Below are 22049 nucleotides of genomic sequence, written 5' to 3'. Positions count from 1 at the left end.
GCGGGCACCTGGCTGGGTGGGGTCGAGGGGCGGTACGCACCCTGGGGGAAACCAATGAGAAAACCAGGCCGGCCCAAGGGGGCGGTGTCGTCGGTCACATGCGCACCTGGGGGGGGCGGTGCCGCCGGCGCGGGCACCGAGAGCCGATGGCAGGGAGCGGGGCCGGGCTGGGGCGGGGTTAGGCAGGTGAGTGACAGGCTCCGGGGGGCCGGCCCCAGCTGGGAGCCCCGAGCGAACCGGGAGTAGCTGCGGCGGTGCCCGCCCCCTCTCTCCGCCCCTCCAGCGGAGCTGGTCTCCGGCCGGGCACCGTCGCGGGCCCCCCTGGCCCGGCCACCTGGGACTGTGCTGGGTAGTCGGTCACCTCCCTCTCTCCCCTCGCCCGCAAAGTTTGTGGCGAAGCCGGTGCAGGGGTAGAGCACGCCCCCGGGGGAGATCGGGGAGCTCCGGATGCCGGGCGGCAGGAGCCGTTGACCCGGGACGCCGCCGTCCGAGGCAGGAGCGCGGAGCAGCCGACCACCACGCCGCCTCCGGTGCATGGGGCCCGGCTGAGGAGCCAGCATGGGCAACTGCGTGGGGAGACAGCGCCGGGAGAGGCCGACCGCCCCAGGACACCCCCGCAAGCGAGCAGGTAACGACAGGGAAGGGAGCAGGGTCGTCGGCGCCCCGCCAGTTGTCCTCCTTGCCCGACACTTGGGCTTCCCGAGCGACCTCCCACGGCTCCTGGCGCCTGGGTTTCCTCGATGGCTGCTCCGGAGCCAGACGGGGTCCCCCTGCCCAGCCCCGCGGGCCGGGGGAGCCGAGTTGGGGCAACCGTGAGCGCTGACCCGGCTGCGAGCCCAACTCGCTCCAACTGGGAAGCTACGGGTGGGGGTGGGGGCGGGGGCAGGAAATGTTTGCAGACCGCAGCTGGGCCGGCGGCGGGGAGGAGAGCCCCGGGGGGGGGCGCCGCTGGCCCGTCAGCGGTACCGGGGTCGGACGCCCGCCCGTCGGGGCACGGCGCCGGCGGCCAGGCGTCCCCAGAACTCGGAGCGAGCGAAACGAGAACAGTCGCTCCTTCCAAAGACTGTGTCATTATCGGGCTGCAGATCGTGTCTGCCGGAATCCGACTTGCAAAAGCAGCGCAGGACTCTGGGAAAGAAATCTTTATTTTTCCCGCAGGGCTTTTTAGAGCCTCCCGGTCGTCTTAGAGTCTAGGAAAGGTGGGGTGCGGGGTGGGAATCACACTCGGGTTGTTGGGATCCTTCCCAGCCTTGGGAATGGGATCTGCTCCCTGGTGATCCGCGAGGGCCGGCAGCTCCTTCTCACTTTCTGGGTACACTCCTCCTATCCTGGCGCTTCGCCTGGGTAAGAGGTCTGGCGGTCGTTTCCCCGGGTCTTGTACTCACTTCACTTCCTTCTCTGAGGGTGTTGCGAGGGCCTTCTGAGAATGATAAAATCTTAGACTTTAGAGCTGAAAGAGACCTTCGAAACTTGTCTAGAGTCCAAATAGACCTACCTTCTCTTGTCTATGAAAAGCCCAGATCCAGAGAGGTTGAGCAGCTTGTCCCCAGCCACACAGCTAGTCAGTAGTACAGCTGGGGCTAGAATGCAGTCTCCTGTTCCACTCAATTGCCACATATCCCTTTATGTAAGAGGAGCCACAGGCAGAGTTGTTAATGAAGTAGAAACTCTAGTTGGAGTTTCCTGTCTCCTTTGACACTGAAAGTTTGTGTTGCTTGAGTTCCGGAAACTGGGACGGAAGATGAGGGGAAACATGGGGGAAGCAGGGAAGGATGTCTGTGTGGTGGACAGGATGACTTGTGCAAGAAGCAACATGTGTTTATAGGGAGGACGACGTAAAATTTAGCATTAAGTCCTCTTGTCTGAGGGCAACCCTGGCCATTCTTCTGACTGAGGAAAGTTGATTCTCAAATCCAAAGGCTTTCTTCCTTTCATTCATTCACTTATTCAACAAATATCATTTATGTGCTCAGCCCACATAGTTGATTTGTAGCATTTTTTATTGTTGACAACCCTCTCCCATTTGAAACTCCAACACTTCCCCCAACTTTTCCCTCCTTGGCATTGTTTATTTCTTTGATCACTCCCACCCGCCATCACCTCCTAGAGTGGGACGCCCATGATCAGTTTGACATTCCGTTTGTTTCTCTCATCATGCTCCCTCCCAGAGGAATCTTACTCAGCCCCCCAACTCGTCCACTGGGAAGGCCCCTATGCTGTATCTTCAACTATTGCCTCTCCAACCCCAGACTCATATATCTAAATGCCCACTGGACACAGATGTAGTTAACCTCAGGTTCAACAGTTCTAAAACCAGCTCTGCATCTCTCCTCCTCAACTAGCTTCCTTTTACTCTTCCATTCTTCCAGCTGCCTAAATTTATACTTTGAAGAATTCTCTCTGCTGTCTTTGTCTCCATGTCCTGGAGGAGTCATTCGCTGGGCCCTGCTGGTTCTTCCTTCAGCAGGTCTTACAAACCTGCCCTTTGTCACCTCAAGGCCAACTCATCTCCCAGACTGAAGTTAGTTCCCCACCAAAGGCAAGTACATCTTCAGTTATTCATCCAGTGCCTGCACATGGTAGTGTCCCAGAAGGCATTTGTTAAATTAACCTGTTCTGAACCCTGTAAGTTCTATGTTCAGAAATCTTTCTGCCCCTCCCACTCCTACAGGAACTTTAACTTTCAAGGCTGTTCAAGTCTGGTCCAGTCCTACCTTTTAAGGCGTGATTTCTTTCTCTTCTTTGATATTAATGTCACCTGTGTTTGCTCGTGCCCTTTCCCCCTTCTTATCAAGAGCCTTTCTTCTCTTCAAGGTCCACCTCAAATCCCTTATCTTTCTGGAAGCACCTTGCCTGACAAGTCCCCCCCACCCCCCAGCAAACATGATTGCTCTTTCTGAGAACTCCTGCAGTCCCATTATACCACTTACTTAACAATTATCTACTCCATATTATTAATCATTTCTTTGATGTTACAGTCATATCAGCAACTGCATTGTAAGCCTTGAAGACCTTGTGTGTGTGTCTGTCTCTGTCTCACTCACTCATATAGTCATACACACACACGCACACTAGGCACTTAGCACAATGACTTGTACAGAGGAAGCACTCAATATTTGTTGATTTTAAAAGGCTTACACGGGAATTCCCTGGCAGTCCAGTGATTAGGACTTGGCTCTTTCGCTGCCGTGGCCTGGGTTCAGTCCCTGGTCGGGGAACTAAGATTCCACAAGCCATGTGGCGCAGCCAAAAAAAAAAAAAAAATTTAAAAATAAATTAAATAAATAAATAAAATTTTCACCTAAATGTTTTACTGAGGTATATATCTGCATTTAAAAAAAATCTGCTAGTGTATCTTTATTTCACTTCTGTGGGTCCTACTATGAATAGCTTTATTCATACAGTCCAAAGCCAAGGGGAACTCTGGAGGATGACAAGTTTGGTATAACGGACGGACTCTTTCTTTTTTTTTTTACCTTTTAAGTTATTTATTTATTTATTTATTTATTTTTGGCTGCGTTGGGTCTTCATGGCTGCACGCAGGCTTTCTCTGGTTGTAGCGAGCGGGGGCTGCTCTTCATTGCAGTGCACAGGCTTCTCATTGCGGTGGCTTCTCTTGTTGCGGAGCACAGGCTCTAGGCACACGGGCTTCAGTAGTTGCAGCACGCAGGCTCAGTAGTTGTGTCTCACGGGCTCTAGAGCGCAGGCTTAGTAGTTGTGGCGCTCGGGCTTAGTTGCTCCATGGCATGTGGGATCTTCCTGGACCAGGGCTCGAACCCATGTCCCCTGCATTGGCAGGCGGATTCTTAACCACTGTGCCATCAGGGAAGCCCGGGATGGACTCTTTCTTAACTTCACAGCGTGCACCTGGCATTCCTGTGACATCTGCAATTTACCCTTTGACAAGGACATAGTTTCATGTTGTAAGACTAATGCCTAAAACTCCCCCTGCCTCCCACCGTAACTCTTATCTTTCCTTCGCCACTGCCATAGTGGGAAGAAACCCTCAACAGAGAGCTAAAACCTGACTTCTAGGTCTAGGCCTGCAGCTGGGTAACCCTGGGCAAGTCATTAACCCTCTCTGGGTCACACTTGCAATATCTCAGAAAGGGAGGGGGCTATACCAGATCATTAGAGCTGTTTTTATCATCTTCACAAAGGCAGCTGTTCTACACTGGAAAGTTAATGAGCTGAAATCTTATGCATTCTTATGTCACTCTTTGGCCTTAGTTCTGTCTTCCTAGTCACTTGATGGGTGAAGCAGAGACACAAGGCCTACCGGTCAGGGAGTCTTCCAAGAGCTAGAAGGATTAGGCGGTACTCTCATCTCATCAAGATTTGTGGTTGTCACTCTTTTTTTTTTTAACCTATTACTCTTAATACATTCTCAGTAGGTCTGAGTTCTCCCCTTCAGGTGCTGGGTGGTCTTTGCATGCTCCAGAGAATACGTGGGGAATTACTCCTTTGGGGGGCTCCCACCAACCCATGCATATACCCTGGATAGATCCGATATCTCTGCCCATGAAGTGGGTGAGGCAGCCCCTCCCCTGCCCATCCCGGGGAGAAATAGAGGTGGTAGAACAGGCAGGTGTCTTGCCCAGTTCCACCCTTTGAGAATGTGGCAGGGCTGAAACCCAGCTATCTGTGATGTGCCAAGCATATCCACTTACGTTCTGGAATCTCAAGCTCGGGGTGGACAGACCCAGGGCCCTGCTTTGGGCTGGCTGGGCTTGGCCCTGTGGTTGCAAGAGAGCCTACTTCTCATTGTGTGGGCTGCTGTGGCTATTCTTGAGGGAGTAATTGGGCAACTTCTCCATTTGCTCAGTAAATATTTACTGAGTGCCAGGCACGTTGCTGGCTGTGAACAGACAGGGTCCTTAGACACATGGAGCTTATAGTTTTGGGGGGGCGCAGACAGTAAACATACAAAGTGTGTGTGATCATACATAGAAATCTTGTATGATAATACGTACAATTTTGTATTATTATATATGCTGGTGACTCCCACATGTATAATTTCAGCCCAGTTTCTCCAACTCCAGCCTTGTATATTTTGCTGCCTGCTCAACACACCTAATGTCTAAAAGGCTTCTCAGTTTAACATTTCCAAAACAGAATGAAGGCCCACCCCACCCCCTGTCCTCCCAAAGTCAGCTAATGGTGATTTCATCCTTCCAGTTGCTCAGGCCCCCAAAACTCTAATATCATCCCTGACTCCTCCCTTTCAATCCCACCTCCGCTTAATCAATAGATCCTGTTGTCTTTGCCTTAAATGTATCCAGAACCTGACTCTCACCATCTTTACCACTTTCACCCTGGTTTAAGCTACCATCGGCCTTTTAACTGACCTTCCTGCTTCCTCCCTTGTCTCCCGACAGACTATTTTCATCACAGCAGCCAGAGAGATGCTGTAAACTGTAAGTCAGACTCTGTTACTCCTTTGCTCCCTGTCTCATTCAGAGTCCTTGTGTTGGCCTACAAGACACGATAGGATTTTCACCACCTTGCCTTTCCTCAGCCATCTCTTGTTCTTCATCCCCTGTTCCACCCCCTGAAATCTGAATGGGTCCCTCTCTCTCCTCCTCCAAGGCTCCTCCCTTCTTGTCAGTCAAGGCCTCCCAGGCCGTCCTTTTTAAAACTGATCCTCTTCCTTCCACTACCTGCTCTCAGCATTATCTACCACCTTTTGCCTATTTTATTTTTCTCCCTGGCACTCACCACCACCTGACATTGGCTATCTCCCCTACTACGTGTGACCTGAGATTTTTATTTGTTCGTTCCATGGCACCTAGAGCAGCACCTGGCATGTAGTAAATGCGTAATAAATATTTGTGGATGAAGCTAGTGTGTAGAACAGAGTGGGTAAAGTCTGTAGAAGAACAGGAATGAGCAGCCCTGATTGCTGTCTCATCTTAGGTGGGTGGATGTATCCTAATGGACGGATTTAACTGCAACCTCAAAGTGGTGTTCTGTTCCTGGGACTGGCTTCTCTCTCGCCCCAGGCCTGGGTAAGGTCTCAAATACCTGAGATGTAATTTCCCGTGGTTTGGGAGCCTCTTGCTAGGAGATGCTGGGGCTGAAGCAGGAGAACAGAGTGAAGCCCCTTACTAGGGTCCCAACCAAGCAGTTAGCACTTTCTTGTTATTTTACGTGTGCAACTATGTAAGAGTGGACCCTTCTCCCAGGCACACATGGTATTTGTGGTCATTAACTCAAGAGGTGGGTGTGGGGTGGTCTGATAGAGTGTGAGGCAGGAAGGCGGGTGATGTGGATTCCAGGCCTCTCTACCCATCGAATTGACTTGCTGGGGAATTTTTAGAATCATAGAATTTTAGAGCTGAAAAGGAACTTAAAGATTTCTTTAACCTCTTTTTCTTTTCCAGCTATTAAAAAGAGAATAAAGGTATGTCTACTCCCTGCCAAGTTCACAGAAATATGGTGCAACCTATATAAAAACTGCATAAGCTCCTTTAAGTTTTGAGTATGCTAAGGTCAAGAAATTGTGGTCAAGGTTGAACGTATTCAAAAGGGAGGGGGTGTGGTCTCTTTGCCACTTTCTTGAATGGTGATCTTGGGCAAGTCACTTGTTTGCTCAGTTAATCATCTCTTAAAAAAAAAAAAGATCATAGTTCCAGTTTACTTCAGAGAGATGTTGTAGGGATAAAATAAACTAACATTGTTTTTAAAATTACTTTCATGGCTTAATGGTCTGCTCAAATATGAGGTCCCAATCCAGAGTGTCATCTGCCATTGATGGGAAATAAGGCCTTGGTTCTCTGCTCCTTCCTAGTTGTGTGTGCAACTTTGGACAGGCCTCTTGATCTCTTTGAGCCTCAGTTTCCCCATTTGTACAATGGGATGACTGCTGCCCTGCTCACCTCCCAGAGAGACTGTAAGAATCAAGTGCGATCCTGGATGAAAAGAGACTTTGTGAACTTACGAAGTTCCCATTATTCAAAGGTAGAGGATTTTTACACACAAAAACCATAGCCAGTGATTTTCCCCAGATCATTGAAGCTTACTCTTTTTTAAAGAGCAAAACTATAAAAGAAATGTTTAAAAACTATTTTTGGATGGGAATCTTTCTGAAACGGATGATATGCTTCCCAGCAAAGTATACTGAGCATGAATAACCTCCTCTTTGCAACTTGGGGGTGTTGAGTTTGGACCTGTATGTACAAAGCCCTGCTTGGTGGAGATGGGGACCACAAAAGCCTCTTTCTCTCAAAAGCTTTTATCTCTGAAAGAAGGTGGGGGTGAACTGGTGGCAGGTGGCAGGTAAATTGCTGTGGAAGAGCCCATAACACAGTGGCCTGCCTCGAGGTCCCAAGCAGTATTGGTGTGGGTAGGCTCTTGAACCCTGTTCTGGGCTCTGAATGAGAATAGCGGGTCCTGCCTGATCAGTTACTGTACTCACGACAGTGTGAGGCCCCCAGGCTTTTCAGAATGTAGGGCATTGGGTCCCAAACTAAATGGTTCCCAGCTGCTGTGCTTCTGGGGTTCACGTTTCCACCTATAATTGTTGCTCTGTCTTCTCCCTGGTAGTCAGTGTCACTTTTTTTTTTCCTCATTAAAAAACTTGTGGTTAAATATACACAAGATAAAATATACCATTTTAACAACTTTTAAGTGTACAGTTCTGTAGCATTAAGTATATTCACATTGTTGTGCAGCCATCACCACCATCCATCTTCACAACTTTTTCATCTTCCCAGCTAAAAATCTGTACCTATTAAACACAGACTCCCCATTCTCCCCTTCCCCAGCCCCTGGCAACCACCATTCTACTTTCTGTCTCTATGAATTTGACTACTCTGAGTACCACATAGAAGTGGAATCAGGCAATATTAGTCCTTTTGTGTCAGGTTTATTTCACTTAGCATAATATCTTCAAGGTTCATCCACGTTGTACATGTGTCACTTGCCTTGCTTTTTAGGGGTGAATTCTATTGTATGTCTATACCACGTTTTGCTTATCCATTCGTCTGTTGATGGACACTTGGGTTGCTTCCACCTTTTGGTTTTTGTGAATAATGCTCCTGTGAACATCGGTGTACAAATATTTGTTCGAGTCCCTGCTTTCAGTTCTTTTATGTGTATGTCTAGAAGTGGGATTCCTGGATGATATGTTAATTCTGTGTTTAATTTTTTGAGGAACCGCCATACTGTTTTCCTCAGCGGCTGCACCATTTTACATTCCCACCAACAATGCACAAGGGTTCCAATTTCTCCACATCCTAACCAATATTTGTTATTTTCTGTCTTCTTGATAATAGCCATCCCAATGGGTGTGCAGTGGCATCTCATCATAGTGGTCACTTCTTGAGATCCTGACTACCAGGCTCAAATAGCAGCCCCTCCAGTTTCCTGGGGGAACATATGGCTGAGATTGTTAGACTTGTACCTAGAGAGAGAGTAGATGGGCTCAAAGTGAAGCCCGAGGGGCCCTCCAGAGAGGGAAGTACAGGAGTTTGGGCAGGTAGATTCTGTGACATCTTTTCTGGTCAGTCAGAATCTGGCTTGCTTCTGAGTTTCTAATAATGTGGTCGATGGCTGGGATGGATGGACAGTGGCTTCCAGTTAAGCAAAGCAGTTCTTTGTTGTTACAATTCATGTGGCTCCCGAAGAACATTAATGCTGTCTTACTCATATTGAGCGCTCCCTTTTGCACAAGAGATGCAGGACTGTGGTTCAGGTGGGAGCACTTGGGATGGGTAAAAAGCAGGGAGTATTATAACGACATGGCATCCTGGTGAGCTTGTCCGCTGCTCCAGGCCATGTGCTTCTCTCTAAGCTGTTGGGGACAAGATCTCCCTGCTTTCTGAGCCCACAGAGAAGGGAGACCAAGCTTAGTGTGCCCTCACACCTCTGACCAGCCCCAGGCCCTCAACTTGTGTCCCTTATTGCCCTCGGAAAGGGGAACCTGTCAGGAAAAGGGCTGGGGCACCTTCTGCAGGGTATGGGGTTGGGGGAGTAGGGGGACGGGAATGGCTCCTCATTTGTACCTGTCTCCTCTGGGAGGCTGGCACCAGAGCCCAAACCTAGGCAGCCAGCCAGTTACCAGGCAGCCTGGATCTTAGAGGCGAGCCTGTGGACTTGGAATTTTGTTGTTTTTAAGGGCTTGTAGAGATGCAATTAGCAACAGCTCACCTTTGCTGGGTGTGTACCATGTGCCAGGAGACTCCTGTGCAGTCTCTTGGTTAATCTTCACATCCATCCTATGGGTGGATACTATTATCACCTTTTCACAGAGGAAGAAATTGAGCCTTAGAAAGGTAATGTCTCCTCTCTAAGGCCATGCAGCTTGTAAACAGCAGGGCCTGATCTCAGAGCCTGAGCTTTTGGCCCCTGTATAGTTTACCTTCCCAGGAATGGGAGGAAGAGAGCACAGGGTTTTTTTGTTTTGTTTAAACAAGAGTTTATTATCGAGTACCTTCAGGCACCCTGCTCACCTTGTTCAGTCAATCATCTCTTTTGATTCTCCTCATTTTGCCTTATGGGAACATTCCTACCCAATTTACATAGGGGAAAGTAAATTGATTTCTGGTGGTCACAGGCTGAGCAGGGGCAGATCTGGGACTCACTTTAATACTTTGACTCGAATTTCAGTGCTCTGAGCTCATTCCATTGTGCTGCCTCCCCCCATCCCCATGAGAAGAATCGGGAGGTGGCTGTGAAGTCTGCAAAGCTGCAAGGACTGGAGTCACTCCGCTCCCTTCCCATTGCTGTCTCCTCCTCCTCTCATTTCCTCGCCCCCAGACTATATCTCGGGGCCCCATGAGTCCATCATTATGCATCTAGTACTTGGCACTTTGGCACATAGTAGGTGCTCAGTAAATGTGCATTGCATGTTTATGGGCTGAGTGTGGTGGAAGCACTAGAATCTCAGCCAAATTGTTCCTGAAGAGGAACACCAGCAGAATGCAAACAGCGTTGTTTCCTCCCTCTTCTCCCAGAAGGAACCTCCACTTCCCAATGCCCAGATGCCAGGGACTTGAAGAAAAGAGCGCCTTGGCTCTGCAGACTTTGAATTATCCCCAAATTCCCAAGGGAAAAAAGGCAACAGAGTCACATTAGCAAAGTGCTTGCAGGATCAGGTGTCATTCTTTGTAATTAATAAGACTAACGATCCCTTGCTATGTTCATTTTGCCATTTTCAAAGTGCTTTCTCAAATATTATGTATCATTTGATCCCCACAACCATCCTGTTAGGTGATCAGGGCAGGAATCATTTTTCCTGTTTTACCGATGAGGATACTGAGACTTAGGATGTTAAGAGCTGCCCAAGGTTGTTGACAAGTAAGTTAGGCAGAAGCCATGGGAGGCAATGGCTCCTCTGCTATCTCATTGTGGTGAGAAAGCCTCAGGTCAGAGCCTCAGTTTCTGCATCTGTGAAATAGGGACAGGAGTAGACCCCTTCAGGTATTCAGGGATTAAATGTGATGATTTGTGTGAAGTGATCAGTGCAGTGCTCACACACGGCAGATGCTTAACAAATGATGGCAGTGGGCCATTAATGACAATAACCTAGGCTAAGTTCATTGTTTCTTTGGGGACTTGTATTCTACTGACTCTTGTTCAGCTCAGAGTATTGGGAAGAGCAGAGTGTAGCCTCCCTTACCTTGACCTGGGAAGTCCGACTCTGGCCACCCTCTGGCCCTTCCCCTGCACTCAGAGTGTATAGCAAGGGCTGACCCTGAATTTCTTTTGATTTGCAAAATCTGAGGTCTTTCAAAGAGGAGGTTTATAAGGTAGAGTTTTTCTTTTGGTAACAGGTAATTATGACAATTATGACAAATATTTTATTCACTTAGTATCCATTTGCATTTTTTTATCCTAGCTCCTCCAGCTCATTAGCTGTGTAATCTGGGCAAGTTGTTTTGGATTTGGGGGCCTCACCTTCCTCACCTGTAAAATGGAGATAACAGTATCTACTCATAGGGTTGTCTTGAGGATGAAATGAGTCAAAGCACGTAAATCCTTAGACTGGTGCCTGGGGCATATTAAAATATTCAGTAAATAGTAGTTATTTTTTTTTCATTATTATCAGCATGCTTGGCACTGTATTTAAGCCAGCTGTCCCCAGCCTTCTTCTTCCCCCCAAGTTGAGGTATATGGCCAGTGAAGTTCATATACAAGACCTAGCTTCTGCTCTGTACCCTGGCTATTTACCATTCTTGTAACTCCACTCATTCAGGAAAGCAAACGGGAAGCAAGTTGCACAAGAGTGATATTATTGCAGAGATAGCCTTGAATCTAGCTTCATTTTTTAAAAAATGTGAATCATTCACAAAAACTTGAGAACTTCAACTCTTGTTAGTTACAGATCTCTTGCAATGTCCCGCATATTCTTGCCGATTCCAGCAACAACTAGTAGCTACTTTTCTGGGCTCTCTTGGAACAGATGCAAACACTTCTTGCCTGGTAGGTCAGGGCTTGGCAGTGCCCTCAGTGTGCTCATCTTCAGCTTGGCAGAACGTGTCTGGGTCTGCTGGGGCTTCCTTCCTGGAACCTGGCACCTCCTCCATGAACTTCCAAGAAAGCAGGGATAAACATCCACAGCAGGGCCACTTTTCCACACTTGATACACAACCCCCTGCAACTGGATTCAAAAACAGTTGTTTTATAGTTATTATATACTGCTGTTTATTGAGTACCAACTGTGTGGCAGGGCCTGCAGTAGGTACTTCATACTTATCTCCTGTAATCCTCCTGTTAATTCACTGCGAGTGATGTTGTCTTCATATTAGGGGAGAGGCTCCGTGATACTAACTATTGCGCCCAGGGTCACATGGTGAGAAATGGAAGATTTCGGATCCCAGATTACTGTTTTCAATTTTCAGCCCTGCATTCCTTCCATGAAACACCTGCCTCACTGTCAGTTTCAACTGAGGGCTCACCGGGCCCTAAACAGGTATAGCTGGTTTACTGACGTCATTGCCACCCATGACTATCAAATAGTCTGCTTCTGCCAGTTCTTGCACCATGTATCCCGAGTATGTTAGAAAGCGTACTTTGCGACAGCCTTCATGGGTTTGTCCCTCCTCCCACCTCTCCCCACATACCCCTACTGCAGTGTCTGCTAAACAGACCACACTGTCCTCTGGAACATGGGATATCACACATGGCATTGATTTTTTTCACTTATGCAATGCTCTCTGTTCCCCCAAAATAGACTGTCATGTGGCCGGAGCATTTCCTTTCACGAACCCTCACAGCAGCTCCAGGAATCGTTACCCCTGAATCAGTCCCGTTTACGTGGTGATTACCACGTGCATTAGGCACCCTACTACGTGTTTGACATCACTGTCTTCAGTGTTCACGCCAGCCCCAGGAGGTAGGCATAATTACCTCTACTTTACAGATGAGGAAGCTGAGGCTCAGGGAGGTTAAGACCCTTGTCCACGAAAGTGGGGGAACTGCTGTTTGAATCCTAGTAGTTGTACCCCAGGGGCCTGTATCTTAACCGCTATGGGAAACTGCCTCTAAATATTCACCGTAACTGCCTTGTCCCGGCCATGGTGTTAGCACAGGGCGCAGCGTGAAGAGTCAGTTCCTTTCCTCAAGGAGCTCACGGTGTGGTGGGCTGAATAATACTGAGCTTCTGTGATCTGTTTTTATTTATTCCAAACCCATTTCCATGTGGGCACACCCAGGTGTGCAGATTCATGACACACAGCTCCAAGGTTGCAGGGTGAGCTGAGGGGACAGTCCCCGGCGAGCTGACAGTGCTCTGTACGGCTGTGTTTATGCCCCAGGTTTACTTCTCTGTTTGCTATTTGCCCTTCTTCCCTCTGGGCTCTCACATCAGGTTCATGGAACCCAGAGGTCATCCGGGTCTGGCCCAGTGTGATATTCCTGTTTGTGGCCCAATGCAGGGCTGGCTGGTGAGGACAAGGGAGGCCTTATTTGACTGGAAACTTGCTGCTATTATGGCTTTTTGTAAGGCCCCAAATTATTTTTTGAAACATGCTGTATGCGCTGTTATTTGGTCCCGCTCCCTGAGGAGCAGAATGGGCTAGTCTTTGGAGTCCATAGGCAGAAGGAAAGCTACATTGGACCCTTTAATCTGTAGCTGACCCCTCCTACCTGAAGCTGAGCCTAGCTCTGCCCTGCTTTGACATATGTCCCATGGAAGATCCAGGGCCTGGATGTCTGGTCCATTCTTGGCCATTAAGCACGTTTTCCTGCAGCCCCGGACAGAGATGCTCAGTTTGCTACTGTTGACAGCACCACTCCTTGGGCATTCATCTATGCCAGGGCCCTAGGCCCAGGGGAAATATCTAAGGAGAGACTTCAGCCTATGGGCCCTGTTCTGCATGTGTCTGGCTCACCACCCGATGCTGGTTTGGATATGGATTGATGGGGACCCCTTTTGTAGGCTGGGCCTGGGGCCTCAGTTTTTAGAGGTGAAATGATCCAAAAGCTGTGGGGCTGCTCAGAATCCACCCTTACCTTTTAGAAGAGAATTGGCATTAATAAGGAATTCAGCTGGAGGAACTGGTTCAGAAAGGTCAAGCCCCTGGTCTGTGGTCTGTCCTGTGCAGTCAGAAGTGGAGCTGGTACCTGACCCAGGGAATCTGACTCCATTTCCTGTGTCTTTTCTATACATCCTGCCTCATTCCTGTGTACGCATATTATACATGTATGTCTCATCATCCATGATGGCTTACAGTCTATCTGGGGGAAGGAGCAAAGACAAATAGAGGTGTGATACAGTTTCAAGCAAGATAATGTGTAGACAAGTGCTGAATCATGCGGTGTAGACAGGTAGAGACAAAGGCAACGTGTAGACACTTGAGAAAGAATTGAGGTTGGATAGGGCAGATATTAAGGGTAAGTGAGGAGAGTTTACAGAGTGATTTGAGTAAGGGGTGCAGGTTGGAGAGAAGCAAGTAATACGATTTTCTTTATTGTAAAAGCAGTCTGTGTTTATGTAAAAAATGTGAGCAATACCAGAAAGCCCAAAGAAGAAAATCTCCTTCATATTCCCACTACCCAGAGAGAGTCTCCATTCCCGTTTGGTGTTTGTTCTTCTAGCCTTTCTTTCTTTTTTATTTTTTAGGCAGTAGAATCAAATTGGCTGTGTACACCAAGGTTAAGGGAAGGTCTCGAATAGCAAATGGGGAGCGTAGGTCAGAGCGAGCCTCTGCTGGTTCCTTACACATGGAGTGCAATGAATGAAGTGCTTCAGGAAGAGGCACCCAACATCCGTGAGCAGATGGGACCGGAGCCTGTGAGGAAGCAGGGGCTCCCCCACCCAGAGCTGGGACTCAGATTTCATCGCCCACTGCAGAAGAGTCTCAGGTTTACTCCTCACTGCTGCTGCCCAGGGGGTCAAGGGAAAGAATTTGTCCTGAGTCGTCTCAAAAGCTCGCTCCCCCCGACACACCCCCATCCCGCGGACTCCTCTCTTTCTTACTTACCATCCGGTTTCTCCAGCAGAGTTCTCCTCTCCTGGAGTTGGGGCCACACAGCCGATTTTGCCACACCACAAAGCTGTGCTGCTGCCTGAGGTCATTGCAGGGGAGAAACTATATATAGCGGAGGACTAGCATCAGGACATCTCCATATTGTTCGGACCGTTTAGCATTGCCCTTCGGCCGATGCAGACAGGGTCTCCTGGGACTCAGCTTCGTTGTATCTTCAGCGCTCTCTCTGTGTTCCCCAGCCGGTGCTCACCCACACAGGACCGGGGTTCTGACCCCTCCCAGTTCCAAGAGAGCCTTTAAAGGAGCTGCCTAGGGAAAGGGGCAGCAGGGAGACTTCAGAGCCCAGAGTTCTCTTCCAGCTCAGCCACTTGGCACCTGTGTGGCCTTATGCCTATGAATCTCTGGCTCCTCATCTGAATGATAAAGGAGTTGGTCTGGAACAGGAGTTTTGTACTATTGTTTTAAGCCACTGGAACCCTTTCAGATGCAAGCTCACAAGGTAGCCTGATATATACAACCAAATGGGCGTGCCACTGGTTGAGGCTGGGGAGACTGGAGCCCCAAGAGGTTCCATTGAAGTCTCAGCGTCCCGCAGAGTGCACAATTTGAAAACCACTAGGTGAGACAACCTCTGAGGTTTCTTCTTCTAGCCTTAGGATTCATGGTCTGGCTTTGCGATGGCCTCTGGCATAAATGACCCATCAATAGGGGTGGAAACTTTGTGATCTCTTGGAGACTTTGATGGTCATCTTGGGGGAGGGGAGAATGGTACAGGGACAGAAATCTCGGGGCAGAGGTTTCTGTAGTGGGGGCAGCCCAGGGGAGCACAGTTTGCAGATCCAGTTGGACGTGCTGGCCCGCACTGCCATGGGCTATTTTTCTCTGGCCTGCTCCCGCTTGCCTTGCCTTTGAGTGCTGGTTTGTCCCAAAGATGAGATGAAAATGAGGATATAATGCACTTCAGGCAAGGAAAGTGCATTTAACTTAAGTTGCCTGGGGCTGAGTTACATACTTGATATGTGGAGTATTTGTAGAGTATGGTGGTACCTTTGGCAGAAATCAGAAAGCCAGGATCTGGGGCCAGTTTTCTTCATTCAGCAAGTTTGTTTGTCAGGCACCTGCTTTGTATTCCTGGCGAAGCATAAGGGAGATCCCAGCTTTGTTAGGACCCCTTGATTTCGAGTTAACAGAAACCAGCTGGATCTAGCTTAAGCACAAAAGGTGATTAATTACAGGGTTTCAGGGGGTGCGCAGGACCCCATGGCAAGATTGCTGCCTGGCCTTAAGCAGGGATTGGAAAAACCTTGTTAGATTCTCCCTCTTTCCCTCAACTCGGCTTCTCCTCGGGCTTCCTCCTGTCCCTGCAGCCAGGCTTCCTCCTCCTTCAGCCCACACGGCCCAAGTGTTCCTGCTGCAGCTCCAGCCACACTCAGGGGGGCTTAGCTCTCCCAGCCCAAAGTCCAGACTCCCAGAGCAGTGTGTCCAATTGGCCCAGCTTGGTCCACTCAGCTCCAGCCAGGGGATGGGGTCACATGCAGCAAAACCTGTCTCGTGGGGGCCACTTCTGACCCCGTGCGGATGGGGGGCAGCTCCAGAAGAGGGGCACTTGTGAGCTGCACAGACAGCTCCAAAGCTGTCTGGTCCTCCAGCCCTCAGTGAGGAGCTCCAGTCCCAGGGCAGGAGCAGGTGTAAGAGGAGCGCTTACTAGGCACACAGGGAGACAAGAAAAGAAGTTACCCTTGGCAGAGCCTGCTTGTTGCCGAGTACACGGCCCCTCCAGTTGGGGCTGTCAGATGGAGGTGACGGGGCTCCCCGGGCTGGTGTTGGCAGTGTTCCCCACAGAGCAGGGGCCCCTCCGTGTTAGCTCAGGGGGAAAGGGTTTGTTGGCAGGATTACAGCGAGGCAGCCGGCCTCACGGGAGCTGGGCCTGAAGAGCAGTCAGGAATGGAGGCGGCTCTGTCTTTTGGGGGCTTTTGGCCTCTCTGCTTGTGTCTGAGCGTCTGCTCCTGGCTTCCCCCTCTGTAGACCCAGCCTTCTCTTCTTACTCATCGGCTTGTTCCGTGACTGAGCACACCAGTGCCAAGTTCTGGCAGCGAGTAGATTGGCTACTCTGTGGCCAGGGACCACCCAGGTACAGGCAGTAGGTGGGCGCCTGATCCTGCAGGATGCTGGGCTGCCCCTTTCAGGACTCTGGGCAGGGCAGGTGTTAAGAAATGGTCTCCTCATTCCTCCTGCAGACAGGGGGAATGCTTGTGGACAGAGGAGAGGGGAGCCTTGAAGATGGAAGAGAGGAGGGGGCTCAGGAAGGGGGACCAGCCTGAACTGAAGCAAGGGTGCAGGGAGGAGCCGGGGGGCCGGTGTGTGGTTCGGGGAGGGGACAGTAAGAGGCAAGGCCTGAAAGGCACCTTGAGAGCTGAGCTGTGGGCCAGGGGTGTGGAGGGGATGGGGAGCCACTGGGAACGTGTGGCCAGGGGGCTGCCGGGGACTTGAAAGGGTACCCTGGACTCAGAGGCTGAGAAGGATGGCTAGGGAAGGGATGGAGCAGGGCTGAAGACAGCCAGGCCAACTAGGGGGAGGAGGGGAAAGGTCTGCCCTGACATGTTGGGAGTGGAAGTCCCTTTGAAGAAAGAATCCACAGGATTGGGTGACAGGTTGGCGGAAGCAGAAGGAGGGCCAGAGGCGTGGGGGGAGGGGTGGGAGCATTGGGGAGGGCCTGGCGACACTGGGAACTTGGAGAAGGGAGGCTCATCTAAGGAGAGAGATCGTTAGCCTTACAGAGCAGCGGGCTGCTGGAGTGCTTGTTGTTTTATGTTGGGAGAACTGAGCGGAGTTAACAGGGAAAGGGAAGTCCCAGGCTAAAGGAAGGAGACTTCTGGAGAATGGGTCCTGGGCCCACCAGCTCTGCTTCTCAGGAACTGCGATCCTGCCCAAGTCGCTCAGCTTCCTCATCTTCAAAATGGGAACAATATCTGCCCAGTCTTCCTCCTAGCGATGTGAGGAAGGTCAAAGGTCACATACATGACGATGCTTTGTGCACAGGAAAAGCTTGTACAGATGTGGGCAGCCTTGTTACTGTGGCTGCTGGTGTGCCGGCCTGCATGGTGACCCCCTCTGCAGGATCAGGGAGCCTTCCTTCCCGTAGCCACCCCCGACTCCCGGATGACGTCGCTGCCAACTCCATGTTACCTGGGGTCATGTTGAGATCAGCACCCTTCTGGAACTTGAGCCTGGGGGTACCTGGATGGCCGATTAGGTCTAAGATTAGTCACCCCTCACCAACTTCCAGCATTCTCCTGATGGGTGCTGTGTGTGTGTGGAGCCCAGTGGGCCGACTGAGGCTGAGCTCTCCCTCCGGGAGAAGGAGAAGAGGCAGTTGGAGAAGGGCCGGATGTGGGCAGGCTGAACCACGTACATTTCAGAGTGGAGCTGGAAGGTGATTTCTCCCCCGCGTGGGCCTCCTTGGCCTGTTCCCCACAGAGAAAACCACGGAGCACTTGTTTCAAAGTTCCCAGGAAAAGGGGAAATGATGAAACCTGCATCCTGTTTTGCCACCGGCCTAGGGAGGAGGACCCAGGTGGGGACAATAGATGGTGGCAGTGACAGGAGTACTGGTGAAATCCCGGGGCCTGCAGAGTTGGGGGAACAGAGGCTTGAGGAGGGGACCCAAGGTCAGTGAGGGGAGAGCGTGTGGCCCTCTTTCCCGTTCTGTCCCCACCTTGCTCCATTTAGTAGCATCCGGCAGCCTGATAGCCTGCTTCGTTTTCCCCAGCCACCCCTCCCTCGGGATTTGGCCCGGCTTTCCCCTGCTGCCCACATCCTGTGCTTCCTGGCTTCCTTCTGGCTCACCTGCAGCTTCCTGTCTCTGGGAAGGCCGGCTTCCTGTGCCCTCCTGTCTTTGGTTTGGGTCTTTCCCCGGTGCTTTCTCTTTTTCCCCCTCCAGCCCCTTTGGCTGTTTCTGTCTGTTTCCCTCCTACAGAGCCTCTGCTCCTCCCAGCCCAGGCCAGACTTCGTATTCTCCTGCCAGCTCCTTTCCAAACTCGGGCCCCTTGGAGTATTACTTTTCCTAAATCGCAGCAGCTGTGCATTTTGCTGGCCTACCCAGCTGTTCTTGTCCTTGACCACAGAGGTCATGTCATTTGTGACAATAAATAGAAAATGAGAATGAGAGGGTTGCCCGGTGCCTCTCGGCTCCCCTTCCAGCTGCCTGCAATCCTACTGGGAAACAGTAATAGTAATAAAAATAATAAAGCTAATGCTTATACTCTGCATTTTCACTTATTTTCCAGATGCTGTGCTAAATATTTTACATGCCTTATTACATTTAATCTTCGTAATAACCCAGAGACATAAGTTGTATAGTCATCCTCTCACAGCTGAGGGAAACTGAGGCTCCCGAGGTTATGTAAATTGTCTGACATTACCTGCGAGTAAGCGGCAGAATGAGACCAGAACTTGTGGGGTCTGACTCCCATGCCCATCTCCTAACTTTGGCGACCTATCTGCCTTCCACTGGAGGAGGAGAGTTGCCACAGGGCCAGGCATCCCCTCAGCCCACTTAAACTTCGAAGTTCACCTTTCACCCAGTTGCCTGTTGCAACTAGTAACTAGCCCAGATAAGGAACCCTTAAGGTGTCCTTCTCAGAGCTGTGCTTTGTTTCTCTTTTCTCCATACCCCAAACAACGGAAAGACCTTCAGGTGGCAGGGCTCATAGTATTTCTCTTTGCTGTGGACTCCCCCATACCAGTGTCCCATTTTACAGATGGGAAAATGCCTCCTAGTCTTTTTTTTTTTTTTTTAATTCTTATTGGAGTATAATTGATTTACAGTGTTGTGTTACTTTCAGGTGTACAGCAAAGTGAATCAGTTATACATATACATATATCCACTCTTTTTTAGATTCTTTTCCCATATAGGCCATTAGAGAGTATTGAGTAGAGTTCCCTGTGCTATACAGTAGGTTCTTATTAGTTATCTATTTTATATATAGTAGTGTGTATGTGTCAATCCCAATCTTCCAATTTATCCCTCTCCCCCCCCCACCCTTAACCCCGGTAACCATCAGTTTGTTTTCTACATCCTCCTAGTCTTAAGAACTTAATTTGACATTATCCTGACAAAGGAACTTCAGAACTAGAAATAATAGTCTAATCTCTTGACTTCCACTCGATACTCTTCCCACTGAGATCATGTTGCCGTTCTGTTCTGAGTGTGCTAGAAATGTGCCCCAGAGGTTGCCTCTTCCACACATTCTGTTTAGAACACTTCTGCTCTTTGCAGTCGGCCCTCTGTGTTCTATTCTTGTCTGTGAGTGGTGATCATCAATGGGAGAGAGATTGAATCGAAATCTCTGGGGATTGGGGCATATAGGAAGTTTGAAAGAGCATATTTAGTATCGTAATCACATCTTAGGTTTGGAAAATAAACCATTTTTAAAATATAAACTATCAAAGGTAGAGTTTGGCAAAAATCTTGCCTGATGTTACAGTAATTCCCAAGTCGGGCATGGCACAGTTTTGGGTGGGGGTGTGTGTGTGAAGTCTGTATTTATCAAAAGGGTGTGTGCTTAAAAAGGCTGGGAAACGCGGTTTTCCAACAGGAGACTGTATTGTCTTGTCGTTCTGTGTCCTGCGGCCCTACAAGTATTTACTGGAGGTGCCTCAGGATGGCTCACACTATATGGGGGCATCCTGCCTGCCTTGTCTCGGTTGGACCAAACCCTCTTGGGGCTCTGGGTGGCCTACCCGATGGCTTTGTTGTATGCCAAATGAAGGTGATATCTAGTGTGGAGGCCCGGTCCTGGAGAGTTCAAAGCTAATCTGAAGTATATACCTTCATAAAGCTCAGGCGTGCCTTGAGTTTGTATATGCCTGGCCCCATGCTTGGTCCTGGGTATGCAACTGAACAAAACAGGTATGGTCCTGCCCTCATAGAACCCACAGAGTAGTGGGGAAACAGATTATGCCCAAATAATCAAAATGCATACGACAAAGGGGAGAAGAGGGTGTTGGGAGAGAATTATGGGGTAGGGGGAATGAATTATTTTGGGGTAGACGATCAAAAACACTTCCCTGACAAAGATACCTAAGCTGACACCTGAAGGCTGAGACTGAGGGAGCCACGTTTGTCTCATGTGACCACACTCCACTTTGGCCAGAGCTACTTGCTGGCCCATGAGACACCTCTAGATAAATTAGAAGAAGATGCTTTTGGGCAGAGGCAGTCCTGCTAGGGCCCATTGCTGATGAGTGAACATGAGCTGGCCCCTGGTCCTGGTGCTTATGTGCTGGGTACAATCCAAGGTGGGGAGGTGTGCAGGGAGGATTACCCAAGCCAGATAGAAGGAACTGCATGAGTGAAGGCCCTTGGACAGCAAACAGCTTGATGCCTTCCAAGAAGCGAAAGAAGCCATTGGAAGAAGCAAGTTGCCACCTCAGTTTTTCTCCCCTGGTAAGGAGGTATTTTCCCTTTCAAGGAGAAAGGAGAGAGAGGCCGCGTCTGGGGCACTGTCCAGAGCTGCGAGGCTGTCCAACAAGTACTTGAATTCTGGCTTCCATGGGGCCATAGTTAGTTGGTGAACGTCTGCTCCGACCTTCTTCCCACAGCAGATGTCCCTTCCACAGTGTCCTAGGAAGAGAGAAGGACCCTTAGGAGGGAGTTCTGGGGAAGCCAGGACAGAGACCAAAGCCCAGGGCCTGCCAGCTTCCATTCAACCACCCCAGGACAAGTACCTACTCTGTGCCAAGTTCTGTGCTAATCTTGCCAATTTGGAATATCATGAACCTTTAACCTTTTTCTTTGTCTTACCTGGGACACACAACCTTTCGTTCCACAGGTAGGGATGATGGACTCAAATGCGAATGATGGCTGCTGGGTGGAGAGCTCTGCTCGCCTTGGGGAAGGAAGTGGCGTTTGAGTTCGATCCTAGGTGCATGGATGCACATGGACCATTAATGTATGGAGTGGACTAAACTCTAAGCTCTTGGAGGGAGGGATCCCGTTGTTGATGGCGAATCTGCAGTGCTTAGCGTGATGCCTGGCTCATCACAGGTGCTCAGTATGATCTAGAGATTTATTTGGAGATTCACCATCTCTCCAGGAAGGCTGTCCAAATTCGAACCCAGGTTTCTGTCCCTTTGCCTGAGGCCTGCCATTGGGCCACAGCTACCTAGTGACAGAAAAACTAAGGGATGTTTGAGGAACTTGAAATCATGTCTTGGGGAACTGGGACTGCTTGGCAAGAAAACACAAAGGCACAGGGAGATCAGGAAAGTGGTCTTTAAATCCTCCAAGAACTGTTGTCGTGATATTGTTACCAGTTACTGAGCCCTTCCTATGTGCCAGGCACTGTGCTAGGGGCTTCACATACGCAATCTCGTTTAATCCTCACGATAATCCAAAAAGGAGAATATTATTATCTATATTTGATAAGGGAGGGAACTGGGGCTTAGATTAAATGACCCACCCAAGATTGTCCACCTGAGATTTAGAATGGGTCTCTCTGACTCCCAGACTCATAATTGCTGAGAGATTTTAACCAACACAACAGCACTGCCTAGAGATTTTGTCATGTGGTTTCAGAAACTAGAGCTGGCACTCGTGGGTAGGAGCTCCAGGAA

General features: G+C 49.6%; 1 protein-coding gene across 2 annotated transcripts in view; it reads left to right on the top strand.

Annotated features, from left to right (window-relative positions):
- Positions 1 to 124: 124 nt before the first annotated feature.
- Positions 125 to 22049, top strand: part of UBTD1 (ubiquitin domain containing 1) — a 50913-nt gene continuing 28988 nt past the window's right edge. Inside the window, exons 1-2 of one of the 2 annotated variants that reach the window (XM_061194757.1) lie at positions 579 to 628; positions 5379 to 5417. Coding sequence is in view for 1 of the 2 variants with exons in the window: in XM_061194756.1 (XP_061050739.1) it covers positions 559 to 628 (70 nt within the window). In the remaining variant the exon portion in view is untranslated. Of the gene's footprint in view, positions 629 to 5378; positions 5418 to 22049 lie in introns of both variants that reach the window. The other variant, XM_061194756.1, reaches the window with a different exon arrangement.

This window comes from Eubalaena glacialis, chromosome 1, assembly GCF_028564815.1.
Source record: "Eubalaena glacialis isolate mEubGla1 chromosome 1, mEubGla1.1.hap2.+ XY, whole genome shotgun sequence".
NCBI classification, from domain to species: domain Eukaryota; kingdom Metazoa; phylum Chordata; class Mammalia; order Artiodactyla; family Balaenidae; genus Eubalaena; species Eubalaena glacialis.
Note: the sequence above shows the minus strand (reverse complement) of the source record. Positions and strands in the feature narration are given on the sequence as shown.